Here is a 14,303-nt window from a genome sequence, read left to right on the forward strand (position 1 = left end):
GTATATTTTCCTGGAGAATCCCATGGACAGAAGAGCCTAGTGGGCTACAGTCCATGGGGTCGCAAAGAATCAGACATGACTGAGAGACTAACACTTTTATAGTATAAAGTCTTTAAATCTGTGTAACGTGAAACTTCCATGCATTATTGAAATCTTTGAATTTGTTGTCAGTCACACGCTATATAATTTGTGCATTTAAAGATAACCAGCTATTACTATTATGCATTCTTTGCTTTATAATGACTTTAAAATGTACTTGAGAGAGGTAACATGCATATTTTATCCCTTAATAGTAGTTCTTTTAACCAGTCTGCTGATCTCACTTGATTTTCATTGCTTTGCACTGCTGATCACCATGTCATTTTTCATAGGCTGTATGTTTTCCTGTTTTAGTAATAGAAAACCATTATTTCTGTTAATGTAATTTCATTCATTCTGATATTTTAAAAACATGAGATATAGACCCCCTATGGTTTAATCAACACATAACGAGAATTATCATTTGCATTAAAAAATTTTTTGTTTTCACTAATGGCTTTATTGCATTAAAAACTTGAAATGTGTGTTACATCCTCATAATCCTTATGAGAAAAAAGAAATGGAAAATTAAACCTAGAGCTTTTATTGTAGAAATAATTCTTGGTGTGGCTCAGAGATTTTCCTAAGAAAGAGGAGTATAAATCTGACAGTATTTACATTGATATGGATAACTGCATCAGAATCTCCATGCTTGATGGCTCTAAAGACAAACCAGAAATGCTGGTTTGTCTCAAGAACTGAGGTTTGCTTGTTTTTTGTTTTTTTGTTGAAGTTCCACTAGTTTACAATGTAATTTTAGTTTCTGGTATGCAGCAAAGTGTTCAGTTACACTTGTGTGTGTGTGTGCATGCATGCTTAGTCACTCAGTCATGTCTGACTCTGCTATAGTTCCCTGTGCTATACAGTGGGGCCTTGTTGTTTATTTTTTATATAATATATATATCATTTACATCTGTAATTAGCACCCTTTCTAACCACCCACTGGCGCTCTTCCCATCATTACTGCTTTCCCCAATTCCATACTCCTTTCCTCTAAGCTGTTGCCTAACTCATGGAGACACAGCAGACACCTGGATTTTTTTCTCTGCTTCACTCCCTTACTCATGCTGTCATTTAGCTTACTTAGCCTCACTTTTACTCCACATCAGAAGAGGGGACATTCTTCTTTGCCTTGACCCCTCCTTCTACCTATTTGCCAACTTCATCATCTACCTCCTCTTCTGAGACCTTTCTTCATCACTCTGTCTTGTGCCTTTAAACATTCCCCTCTAGCCTACTGACATTGCCAACCCATCATTCTGGGTGGTAGATCTGAGATTATTTGAACAAGAAAAAGTCAAAGAAAAATATTTGGTGTTAGCTTATAACTGTCACCTCACTGTTGTGTTTTTTTCAGAAGATGAAAGATTTTGCACAAAAATTTGTTCAGGAGTCACAATGACACCTTTAATGTACTTTGTTTATAAGACTGTGCTTTCGGAAATAGGTAAAATGGTATATAATTCTATTTTGTATATTTTTGAATAACACTTTTAAAAATTAAAAATATACTATTATTTTCCTCTGGTATAGCAGTCAGAATAACATCACCTCTTCCTCTTGCCTCAGAATTATTTCATGACTTGTGTAATCTACAAAGATGCATAGTTTACTGTGGCAGAAATTTTGGGGGTTTTATGGGTTTGTGTTTTTTTAAATAATAACTTACATTTTCTAAGTACTTAGAATGTGTCTAGAAGCACTTTTCTAAGTGCTTTTCCTTTATTTTCTCCTCTAATTCTATCAAATCTATGAGATCAGTACATCAAACCTATGAGACAGGTACTTTTATGACCCCTGTGTTTTCATATGAGATCAATGAGGCCTAAAGAGCTGATAAACTTTTTGAATAATGTGTTGGAGTAAGTGCCCCTCTCATTTCGTTGTAGGGGAAATTCATCACACCTGCTCACTATAGTGATGTCGTGGATGAGCGTTCTATTATCAAACTCTGTGGCTATCCTTTATGTCAGAACAAGCTAGGAATTGTAAGTAACTTTTTTTTCTATAACATGTAGACTTTTAACTTTCATATTTAGCAAAATACCATGTAAAAAGAACAATAAAACTGAGGTCATAAACTAATGATATGGGTTAGCCAAAGATACAATATGTAGATGACTTAATGTTAACCATAAAGTTCATGTTTGTTACTTGAATTCTATCGTACACTGTACTTTCTTTTCTTTAGGTACCAAAACAGAAATATAAAATTTCTACCAAAACTAATAAAGTCTATGATATTACTGAGAGAAAGGTAAGTTTAAAGATTATTAGCAATGTGGGAGTTAATATTTAATATTATACTAAATGGGATTCTAAAAATATTTGTTTAAAATCTTGCCTTCTAGAAAATGACTATGTTAAAAGATTTTCATTTATAAATATTTATAGTGTTAAAATTTTTTTTGCTTACACTTGAGTTAGTATGTGAACATTTAAAAATTGCATATTGGCATGAATTCAGGTGAGTGAATCATAGAACAGAATAGAGAGCCAGAAACAGACTCATACTACTTATGTGGACACTGAACATAAGACATCAGGAGTATTTTAGATCAGTGGAGAAAGGATGGGTTTTTTAATAAATTATATAAGCCTAATTATCCATACAGAAAAAATGAAAACTGATAGCTATTAAGAGTGTGTATACAAAGATCAATTTTAGGTAGATTAAGAACCTAAATGTAAAAAAATATGTTTTTAGAACTTGGGTTGGAGAGAATTTATTAAATAAGATGGAAAATTATAGACCATAGAGGAAAAACTGTTAAATTATTCTACATTAAAATAGAAAACATTGTTTATTAGAAGTTTCTGAAACAAGAGTGAAAAGATAAGCTACAAATCAGGAGTTACATTTCTCACATATAACTGACCACAGATTCATACTTCTGGTCAAATAAATATTGATACAACCTTTCTGAGAAACTGTTTGGCAAAATCAAATTTGTTAAAGTCAAATTTACACATTCTTTGTGACCATTCTATTCTTTGGTATAAACTTTCTTATTTAACCTGTGTACACAAGCACCTATGTGTATGAATGTTCCTCGTGCTTAGTTGCTTAGACATGTCCAACTCTTTTGTGACCCCAAGGACTGTAGTCTGCTGCTTGGCTGCTCAGATGTGTATGACTCTTTTGCGACCCCGTGGACTGTAACCTGCCAGGCTCCTCTGTCCATGGGGTTTTCCAGGCAAGAATACTGGGGTGGGTTGCCATTCATTCTCCAGGGGATCTTCCTGACCCAGGGATGGAACCTGGGGCTCCTGCATTGCAGGCAGATTCTTTACCATCAGAACTACCAGGGAAGCCCATGAATGTTCCTAGTAGGATAAACAAAATACAGTGCATATTCAGTACATAAAATAGAATGTTATTTAGCCTTCCAAAGGAAGGAAATTCTGACACGGCTACAACTGAATGAATTTTGAAAACATTGTTCTAAGTGAGATAAGCCAGTACAAAAGGAAAAATAGTCTATGATTCTACTTATGTAACATAATTGAGAGTAGTCAAATTTATGGAGACAGAAAGTAGAATGGTTTTTGTCACAGGAGGTAGAAATGGGGAGTTATAGTTTAATCAGTGTGAAGTCTCAGTTTTTTAAGATGAAAAGATTTCTGGAGATGGATGATGGTGATAGTTGCAAAATAGTAAAGAGGTATTTAAAGCCACTGAACTGAACACTTAAAAATGTGTATGATGATGAATTTTGTGTATCATACCACAATTTTTTAAATGTAAAAATTGTAATTAAAAAAGATTCATGTAACATAGTAATGATAACAAAAAATAGCAACTCATTGTCCTTAAACAGTAACTAAAAGGTAGTAATACTTAGGCAATGGAATGTAATACACAGTGTAAATGCATACGCTATAGCTACATAAATGACTCTGAAAAACATGATGTGGAACAGAATACAAGAATACATAATAATATTCCATTTAGACAAAGTTTAAAGATAGGCAAAACCAAATGTCAGTAGCAAGACTGAAAGAAAGCAAAGGAATGAGTAACAGAGCATTTATGATAGTGGTTATCTCTGGGGAATGTGGAAAGCGATGCGATTGGGGAGGGACACAGAAAAGCCTTCAAAGGTACTAAATCTTATTTCTTAACTTGGGTGGTCGATTCTTGGATTGTTTTTTTCCTGTGAACTACGTATTTATGTTTTATATTCTCTTCTGTACATAAATTGTATTTCACAATAGGAACAAAATAAGTTGCTGGTTTTAAAATGTTCTTTTCAGTGTTTTTGCAGCAATTTTTGTTATAAAGCATCTAAGTTTTTTGAAGCACAAATTCCTAAAAGTCCAGTATGGGTTCGCGAGGAAGAAAGGTAATTTAAATCATTATGTATATATTTGTTCATATATTTCTTTATAGTTTTTGAGATAATGTAAAGAGTAGGTTAGTTTTCTTTGGAATGCGTTTGTTATACACATTTTCATTGTGGGGAAATGGTTATATTTCAAACAGAACTTTTAAGGATTTTACGCTTAAAATCAGAAAGTACATACAGATGTCACTTGTTTTCTGTTTCACCTTTAAAAAGAAAATGAACTTTGCTTCCTGCTTTGATGGTTATTTCTGTTAATCCTAATAATAATCCTGGGATGAGAATTTTAAATTTTTTCAGAAGGTGCAGGATTTTAAATCCAACTGAACTTACTTTGTTAGGAAGCTGTATGTGCATGCCATGTGCTAAGTCGCTTCAGTTGTGTCCAACTCTTTGTAACCCCATTGATTGTAGTCTAACAGGCTCCTCCAGCCATGGGATTTTCCAGGCAAGAATTTTGAAGTGGGTTGCCATGCCCTCCTCCAGGCATCTCCCCAACCCAGGGATCAAACCCATGTCTCTGTCCTGCATTGGTAGAAGGTTCTTTACCACTTGTGCCACCTAGAGAACTGTATCTTGCTCTTCTGTTACTAAGTCATGTCTGACTTTTTGCAGTGTCATAGACTGCTTCCCTGTCCTTCACTCTCTTCCAGAGTTTGCCCAACATCCACTGAGTGGGTGATGCTCTCCAACCATCTCATCTTCTGCCACTCTCTCCTCCTTTCGCCTTCAGTCTTTCCCAGCATCAGGGTCTTTTACAACAAATTGGCTCTTCAGATCAGGTGGCCAAAGTATTGGGCTTCAGCATCAGTCTTTCCAATGAATTTTCAGGTTTGATTTCCTTTAGGATTGACCAGTTTAATCTCCTTTGCAGTCCAAGGGACTCTGAGTCTTCTTCAGCATCACAGTTCAAAAGTCCAATTCTTTAGCACTCAGCCTTCTTTATGGTCCAACTCTCACATCTGTACATAACTACGGGAAAAACAATCACTTTGACTAGACAGACCTTTGTTGACAAAGTGGTGTCTCTGCTTTTTAATATGCTGTCTAGGTTGGACATAGCTTTTCTTCCAAGGAGCAAGCATCTTTTAATTTCATGGCTGCAGTCACCATCTGCAGTGATTTTGGAGCTCAAGAAAATAAAATCTGCCACTTTTTCCCCATCTCTTTGCCTTAAAGTGATGGGACTGGATGCCATGATCTTTTGTTTTTTGAACGCTGAGTTTTCAGCCAGCTTTTTCACTCTTCACTTTCATCCCCATCAAGAGGCTTTTTAGTTCCTCTACACTTTTTACCATCAGAGTGGTGTCATCTCTATATCTGAAGTTGTTGATATTTCTCCTGTCAGTCTTGATTCCAGCTTGTGATTCATCCATCCTGGCATTTCATATGATGTACTCTGCATATAAATTAAATAAGCAGAGTGAAAATATACAGCCTAGTCGTACCCCTTTCCCAGTTTGGAACCAGTCAGTTGTCCCCTATAAGGTTCTAACCATTGCTTCTTGACCCATATACAGGTTTCTCAAGTAAGGTGGTTTGGTATTTCCATCTCGTTAAGAATTTTCCAATTTGTTGTGATCCATACAGTCAAAGGCTTTAACATAGTCAGTGAATCAGAAGTAGATGTTTTTCTGAAATTGCCTTGCTTTCTCTGTCATCCAAAGGATCTTGGTAATTTGATCTCTGGTTCCTCTGCCTTTTCTAAACGTAGCATGTACATCTGAAAGTTCTCAGTTCACCACTGCTGAAGCCTAGCTTGAAGAATTTTGAGCATAACCTTGTTAGCATGCAAAATGAGCCCAATTGTATGGTATTTTGAACATTCTTTGGCATTACCCTTTTTTGGGATTGGAGTGAAAACTGACCTTTTCCAGTCGTGTGGCCATTGCTGAGTTTTCCAAATTTGCTGACATACTGAGTGCAACACTTTGACAGCATCATCTTTTAGGATTTAAAATAGCTCAGCTGGAATTCTGTCACCTCCGCTAGCCTTGTTTGTAGTAATGCTTTCTAAGACCCACTTGACTTCAGACTCTAGGTGAGTGACCACTTCATCATGGGTTTTGGGTCATTAAGATCTTTTTTGTGTAGTCATTCTGTACATTCTTGCCACCTCTTCTTAATCTCTTCTACTTCTGTTAGGTCCTTACCATTTCTGTCCTTTATCATGCCCATCCTTACGTGAAATGTTCCCTTAGTATCTCTGAATTTCTTGAAGAGATCTCTAGTCTTTCCCATTCTGTTTTTTTCCCCTCTACTTCTTTGCACTGTTCATTTAAGAAGGCTTTCTTATCTCTAGAATTCTGCATTCAGTTGGTTATTTCTTTCCCTTTCTCCTTTGCTTTTTGCTTCTCTTCTTTCCTCAGCTATGTGTAATGCCATTCAAACAGCCACTTTGCCGCCTTGTATTTCTTTTTCTTTGGGATGGTTTTGGTCACTGCCTCCTGTACAGTGTTATGAACCTCTGTACATAGTTCTTAACTATATACTAAGGTTAAAAAGTTCTAATTTATTTAGTTTAACAATTATTTCTAATTTTGTTTTCTAATTTAATTTATTAAATTATTTTATCTTTATTAAAAGTACAATATTTTATAAATTTAAAAAAGCCAATTTAAAGAGTCATTTTTAAAAAAAGCAAAAAAGTTTATAGACACTCATGGGTTAGTTGCCTTTTGAGAAATGTTTGAACATTTATAACATTTTAGTTGTTGCTGAATTTGAAAGAGAATTCATTACTGAAGGGAAGTTGGCATAATAATGTTAAAGAGGAAACAAATTATTGTTATGTATCTATTACAAAGGCTTAAGTTAACGAGATAATGTCTCAAGTAATTCATCTTCGATAGAGAATATTATAACACAAGGCAGTGTTATTCGAGGTAAAACAAGATATAGGCTAAATAATGTTACTGGATACTCAAGTAGCATCACTACTGTATGTTCAACTAGCATCAGTTGTACTGGTGACAGTAGCTTTGTTTGCAGACACCTTTCCTTGCTGAGCCGATTCTATGTGGTTTAGAATATGTTGAATATACTACAGTGTGTCCTTTGTTAATTGAATTAAACATTATGGAGACTAAATTGCTCATCATTTCTCTGCCAGCCTGATTTTCTTATTTGGAGATAAAAGATTGTGGCATTGTCCAAAGTTTCTGGAAAGTTATAAGCACCTGTTTAACTATCATTTTTTCTCTTAATATTTCTTCCTAAATTTCTTTCACGAGAGCTGCCATTGCCTCCTCAGTTCTAATGACAGCAACATATTACATTTCCCAGTGTTCAAACTGATGTTTGCTTGAGTTCTTAGCTTTGCTTCCAGAGATCTTTTTTTTGCTTCTTGAAGTTAGTGCTCTCATTTAGTCCATCCACATATCTACTTCAAAACCGTTTATCAAAGCACCTTTCCTGTTATCTCTGTTTTCTTCAGATACAGTTATTGGTACTTCTTTAACTAATTTTAAAACGTTCCTTCCTCTAACCTTTTCCCAAAATCTTACCATCCTATCTTCAGAATGCCTACTTTTTTCCCAAAATATGAAGCTATGTCAATTTATATTTATGGTTCTTGAAATTCTACTTTATATACCCTTTCCCACCTCACTAAAATGAAAGATGAAAATGCCCTTGGTTTTTTAAACTTACCAACTTAATTTACATTTAAAGTGTGTAGGGACTTTGCTGGTTGTCCAGCCCTCTGCGCTTCCATTGCAGGGTGGTGCAGGTTCCATCCCTGGTCTGGGAACTAAGAACCTGCATGCTGCACAGTGTGGCCAAAAAAAAAAAAAAAGGTAGGTAGGTAGGGTAGTGTACTACTCAGCAGGATGCACATGTCTGCTTGTGCACACACATGTGTGAAAGCCAACCTCTGTGGTTAATTTAAAATCTCATTGGGATGGCAAAACAAATACACCTGAGTGAAACAAATTTGACTTATTCTAACGGACACCTGTAATGTAAGTTAGTGAGGTTAAAACACTGCATAATGAAAAGCTTTAAGCAGAGATGAGAAAATAGACTTACAGGAGTAGGTTGGGTATTGGAAGTAGATAGTAAGAACATTAACTCATTTGAAATAAGGGATATATTTGGGAAAAAATAGAAAATAATGATAGATATCAAGGGGCCAAGCTAAGTTTGGTATGTACTCAAGAGCTGGGGAGCCACTGAACATTTTTGAATAGAATTTAGTCTGGCATTAGTATGCGAGATGAATTAAAGGATCACAATGAAAGAACTGAAAGGATCCTTAGAGATAATTTAATCCAACTTCATTATCACACAAGATCAGAAAGAATAAGTGTATTTCTTAAGCTAGTTATAGATTCTGAACAAAGCTAGGATTCTTTCTTGATTGGAAGTAACCAGTGAGCAATTTATACAATTATCACATTGTACATAGTGTAACTATAACCTTTATTTATGCATAATAGTTGTCTGAATACCATGTCAGTATTTTTCATAACTGGATGCATCAGTGTTACCTTAATTTCTAAATTCTTAGAGGCAAACATTACGTCAGTTTATTTAATCCACTAGAGGTCACTGTTTTTTCACAAAAAATGTTTGGTATTTTTATGCGTGCTAATGATCAGAATTCTGGAATTCAATATTTTCTTAAGCTTGTCTAGATATTATATGTGTAAGCTTTACAGAAGTGTATTTTAAAGAAAGTCTGTTCACATAAGTTATGAATGTTACACCCCATAGCATATCTTTTAAAGGCAAAAAATGGACTTTTTTAAAAAAAGCCAACATTTAGTATTTAATGCAGAGATAGTTTTATTAGTTTTGAATGAGTTTTAATAAATAAGCTATATCACCATAATTGCAAGTTATAATTTTATTAATATTAATTGCTATTTTCATTATAATTTAAAAATAATAAATTTGAAAATCCACTCAAAGAATTAGATACTTTATTGTAATGACTTCCAAAATCTTTTTTTAATTGAAATATAGTTGACATATAGTATTATATATTAGTCTCAGGTGTACTAGTGGTGATTTGATAATTACATACATTATGGAATGATTACCATGATAAGTCTAGTAACCATCTGTTCCCATACAAAGTTATTACAGTATAATTGACCATATTCCTTATGCTGTACTTTACATCTCCATGGCTTATTTCTTTTAAAATTGGAGGTTTGTACCTCTTAATACCCTTCACCTATTTCATTGATGTACACACTCCTCTCCCTTCTGGCAACCCCTTGTTTGTTCTCTGTATTCATGAACGATTTCCAGAATTTTTTTTTTTACCATTTCACCTTATCCAACACATACATAGAACTGAACAAAAAGTTTTATGAAATAATTTTTATCCTCACTACATGGAAAGCCTCTGTTACATTTTCTACTCTGTTGCTTTTTTTGAAATGCTGGTAGCACCCTCCTTAACTGGTTGGTCCTGATCTGCAGAGCACTGTTTTGTTGAATCCAGCTTAGGATTTTAGTATTGTTTTACTCTAGGAAAGTCTTATCAGCACTGAATCTCATTTTCCTCATTTGTAAAGTAGAAACTTGCATTTAACTTTAGTTCCCTTTCATTTTAATGCTTTACAGTTCTAAGTCAGTCACTGCTGCTATAGTTGAAAGTTTTCTGGATAAGCAATGTCTCATTTATAAAAATGATGAAAATTAAAAATACCAGCATAAGCCTAGGGAAATTTGTACTACCTTTTAGGGAAGTCTGTCTCATTTAAGAGTTTAGAATAAAAGTAACTGATTTTTAAATAGTTAGAATTCTTTAGTCCTGTAGAAGGCTGATAAAAGACTGAATTAAAGTTTTTATATTATGAATAAAAACCAAGAATATTTTATAGTATGTCTCAAACAACTTTAAATTTACATATTCAGAGACACCATGATCCTACCATTTGTCAATAAAATGTTAAATTTGACTCAGTTTGGTTTTTCTTACATTGTTGTGAAAACTAATATTAATCTATCCACCAGATTCTAAAATACTAAAGCCTATATTATCTCCTAAAATTTATCAAATATTATTTTGTACCATAATAAACTCACTTCCTCCTTAGTAAAAATGTATTAAGCAGCTTAGGAAAAATTTAGACAAATTCATGAATTCCAGCTCCATATTTCTATTGAGGCTTTGGAATCAGAAAGGGTCTTAGGGTTTGTATTTCCTCGTTTCCGTTATTAAGGTAAAACTATCTGGAGTATGTCTTTAATGTTGTGGACAGCAGCAGTGCTTTACACAGAAAGGCTCCTGATGCCCTGTCAGAGACGAAACATTGACCTAGATGGCCTGGGTCATGACACAGTGTGAGGCTTCTCATGTTGTGAGTTAGAAAATTTTCATACACTTAGTGGCCAGAACCAGACCACATACAGTTTTGTTCCTAAGACAGCATGCTCCTTTAGGTAGTAATACTATATAGTTACATTTATAAATCCTGTGGTTAACTGGAGGCTCTGACAAGTCTTTGAAGGAGGGAAGCTTCTAAAATTGTAATTAAAAAATCAGGAGTTAAAGCTAAGGAGGAAGGACAAATGTTTAGAATTGAAGTTTGATTTAAAGATGAAATTGGGGTAAATGGTTAATGCTGACAGAGCTGAAAGCGCCATCATGTGGCCCAGCGTAGGGGTTTTTCACACATGTTTCTTGGCAATAAACACAGTATAATCTCAGAGGTGCGGAAGCCAAAAACCTCTGCAGAACAACTTCTATAACCTCTTCCTGAACAGTCATCTCTCTTGCTTGGTAGACAGAATAAAAACTTCCTGAAACAGCTTTTAACATATTTGAAAAATTCCCACCACAGGAGGGAATTGCAGTCTGCTCCTTCCGTTGGTTTATTTATGATACACATATTCTAAGTGATATATACACACACACATCAAGGTCTTCTGGTGTGCTTTTTCTAGTTTTAGACTCACTTTGGTAAAGTTACAGTTAATCATCTGATTTATAATTTAGTGAAAATAATATGTTTATGGAGAACCAGCTTGAAAGTATTCTAACATGGTTACTTATTTTTAAAGTTGAAATTATCTCGATTAAATGTCTCAGGACAACATGAAGGGAATGGAAGGTACCTAGATTGAAGAGAAATGATATTTTTAACAAAAAGCTTTTGAATTTCATCTAAAGAGATAGAAAAGAAAGAGTAATGTGACTTGGTGCCTTGTTTCTAAAACAGCTCATAGCAAAAACAAACTGAAGTTTTATATGGAATCTTTTGTTCAATACCTCATTAAACTCAATTTTAGTTTATTTTAGTGTCAGGTACCTCTCTACCTTTCATAGATTGGAAATCTGAGTATTAAGTTTATTCCTTTTAAAGCATCTAGAAACAGTGTTCAACATAGTTTTCTTTACATGAAGTCAGAAAACTGAAACAACAGAAAGGAAGATAATGAAATACATTGAATTCCTATGGGAGGGGTTATGTAAAGATGGTTTCATCACAACTTTGGGGGTTCCTTTTTCTGGCTTTAATTAGAGGCAACATGTTAGAACTTAGACTTTGAAAGACCTAAATTCAAATCTTAGATTTACTGCTTGAGACATGTAGTGATCTTGGGAACCCCCTTAAGGATCGCTTTACCCCTCAGAGCTTCAGTTTCCTCATCTATAAAAATAAAGTTGCGAGTTATGTGAGGATCAAATGGTATAATGTATGGAACCACGTAGCAGAAAGTGTGGGAGAATGAAAAAGTCCTGGAGATGGATAGTGATAGCTGTGCAATAATGTAAATGTACTTGATACCACTGGACTGTTGCTAAAAACAGTTTAAATGGTCAGTTTTATGTTATATATTTTTTAACCACAATTTTTAAAACATTTACCGCATAAAAAACACTCAGTGTATGCTAATTTCCCCATTCATTAGAGATTGAGTTTTCTTTTAATTCTTAGTGTTATTCTCAAAAAATATCAAGTTGCAATTCTGGAGATGTCTCATAGGACTACTTAAATTATCTTCATGATTTAGAATAATGTCTACATTTGTATTACCCTTGATTCAGCCGTACTTAGACCTTATTCTTATTTGGAACTATTCTGCCTCCAAGATCTTGAAATAAGAGCTTCCCGTCTCTGACCACAACCTCTCTCTCACCTACAGCTGTCACTCCTGAGTGTGCTTTGTGACCTCATTTTGACCTTCTGTCTCTACCTTATCTCTCTTCTTCTAGGGTGGCAGACCCTCATTAAAGTTGTTTTCTCGAGGTCCGTGGTCAGCAGTTGTAATATCATCCTCTCAGACAACCCCAGGTTCTTTCTCCCTTAGCCTTCAGCCATGTCCACCTTCCCAAAATTCAGTCATCTTTTTTTCCTGTTCCTCAAGATTATTGGGTAAAGGTCTCAAATAAGACCATTAGCACTTTAGATAAGCTGTCTCATTTATTTCAATCCTCAAAACACTAGGGAAGTGTTGGTACCCATTTTATGGATGGTGAAACTGAGGCTTTAGAGACTCACTCAAGAACACTTGGCTCATATATATAGATTTGGGACTTAAATCCAGATATCTGGCACCAAAGCCTACTCTCCTGGGGCCCTGTTCCAGTTGATTCTGTCTAGTCTCAACAGTGTGCTCACATGTTTATTCTTTCTTAATGACTATGATACGTTCAGACCTTTTCTCTCCTTAAATGTTGAAGCCCCACACCCCCAACTCCTAGTAGATATAACCTACTACTTAAGTGAAATGATTGAGGACAGTCACTAGAGTCTCCCTCATTATTTTCTTCATATACTATGTCATTTCTCTGCCTCCTCATTGCTAGTATAGTACCTTGTATGTTACCAATTCTGTTCTCTCACCAAGGCCTTGCTTTATGATTTGTTCCTATTTTCTTCCTCTTTCAAACCCTTCCTTTTATTCTAATTCTTCTTCCTCTACTTTAAAAAGGAAAAAAAAAAAAATCTGAAAATTATATTTTAGATTTAGCAGCCCTATGGTAATTTGTGATCTTAGCAAGAGTCATTTTAGTAGAGTAATGCATACAGATGTCAGGAGGTAGAGGGCTGAGGACTGAATAAGAGATAATGGAATTGGAAGTGATAAGTGTAGACCTTCTTTAAAGAAGTCTGTCAGTGAAAGGGGAGAGGGTTGTGTGGCTCAAGGACAGAGTTGTTTTCTATGTGTGTGTATATGTGTGTTAGTTTTTCTTTAAGAAATAGGCTAGATTTAACCTTGGTAACTTACCAAAAGAGAAAAAAGAGAGAGGTATGTGGAGATTCAAAAGGGAGGGGATTTGTGTATACCGCTGGCTGATTCATGTTGAGGTTTGACAGAAAACAACAAAACTCTGTAAACCAATTATCCTTCAATTAAAAAATAAAATTTTAAGAAATTAACAACTGGTCCAGAAATAAAAAGTGGAAAGGAAAAAAAGAAAACAAACCTCCCTGTAAAATCCATAGGATTCACCTCAAACGCCTTTATGTATAAACTGTATTGTTCTTTAGAGGCACAGCTGAATCTGAAGCTTGTCATCATTGGCTCAGCAGGAAGTTTTTCTTTCTTCTCTTAATTTCCTGTAGCAACTCATATCTCTCTCATGGTACTTATTATATTTGCTGTTGAATTAGACAATGCAAGAGTGTAGTTCTAGTGAGCCATGCTGGCTGGGTTTGATACCTGGGTTTACCACTTACTAGCTGTGTGACTTTCTGCACGCTACTTAGTCTTTCCGTACTCAGTCTTTTTATCTGTAACGTGGGATGATAGTAGTAGCCACATCATTCTCATGAGGATGCTGCTGCTGCGAAGTCACTTCAGTCGTGTCCGACTCTGTGCGACCCCAAGGACGGCAGCCCACCAGGCTCCCCGGTCCCTGGGATTCTCCAGGCAAGAACGCTGGAGTGGGTTGCCATTTCCTTCTCCAGTGCA

The 14,303-nt window shown here is 35.1% G+C and overlaps 1 protein-coding gene across 5 annotated transcripts in view; it reads left to right on the forward strand.

Annotated features, from left to right (window-relative positions):
- RPAP2 (RNA polymerase II associated protein 2) overlaps positions 1–14,303 on the forward strand; it is a 113,513-nt gene that overhangs the window by 9,435 nt on the left and 89,775 nt on the right. For all 5 annotated transcript variants that reach the window (XR_001917835.1, XR_001917837.1, XM_005678102.3 and 2 more), the window contains exons 4-6: positions 1,968–2,066; positions 2,270–2,335; positions 4,336–4,424. Coding sequence is in view for 3 of the 5 variants with exons in the window: in XM_005678102.3 (XP_005678159.1) it covers positions 1,968–2,066; positions 2,270–2,335; positions 4,336–4,424 (254 nt within the window). In the remaining 2 variants the exon portion in view is untranslated. The remainder of the gene's footprint in view (positions 1–1,967; positions 2,067–2,269; positions 2,336–4,335; positions 4,425–14,303) is intronic.

This window comes from Capra hircus, chromosome 3, assembly GCF_001704415.2.
Source record: "Capra hircus breed San Clemente chromosome 3, ASM170441v1, whole genome shotgun sequence".
In the NCBI taxonomy this organism is placed as follows: Eukaryota; Metazoa; Chordata; class Mammalia; order Artiodactyla; family Bovidae; genus Capra; species Capra hircus.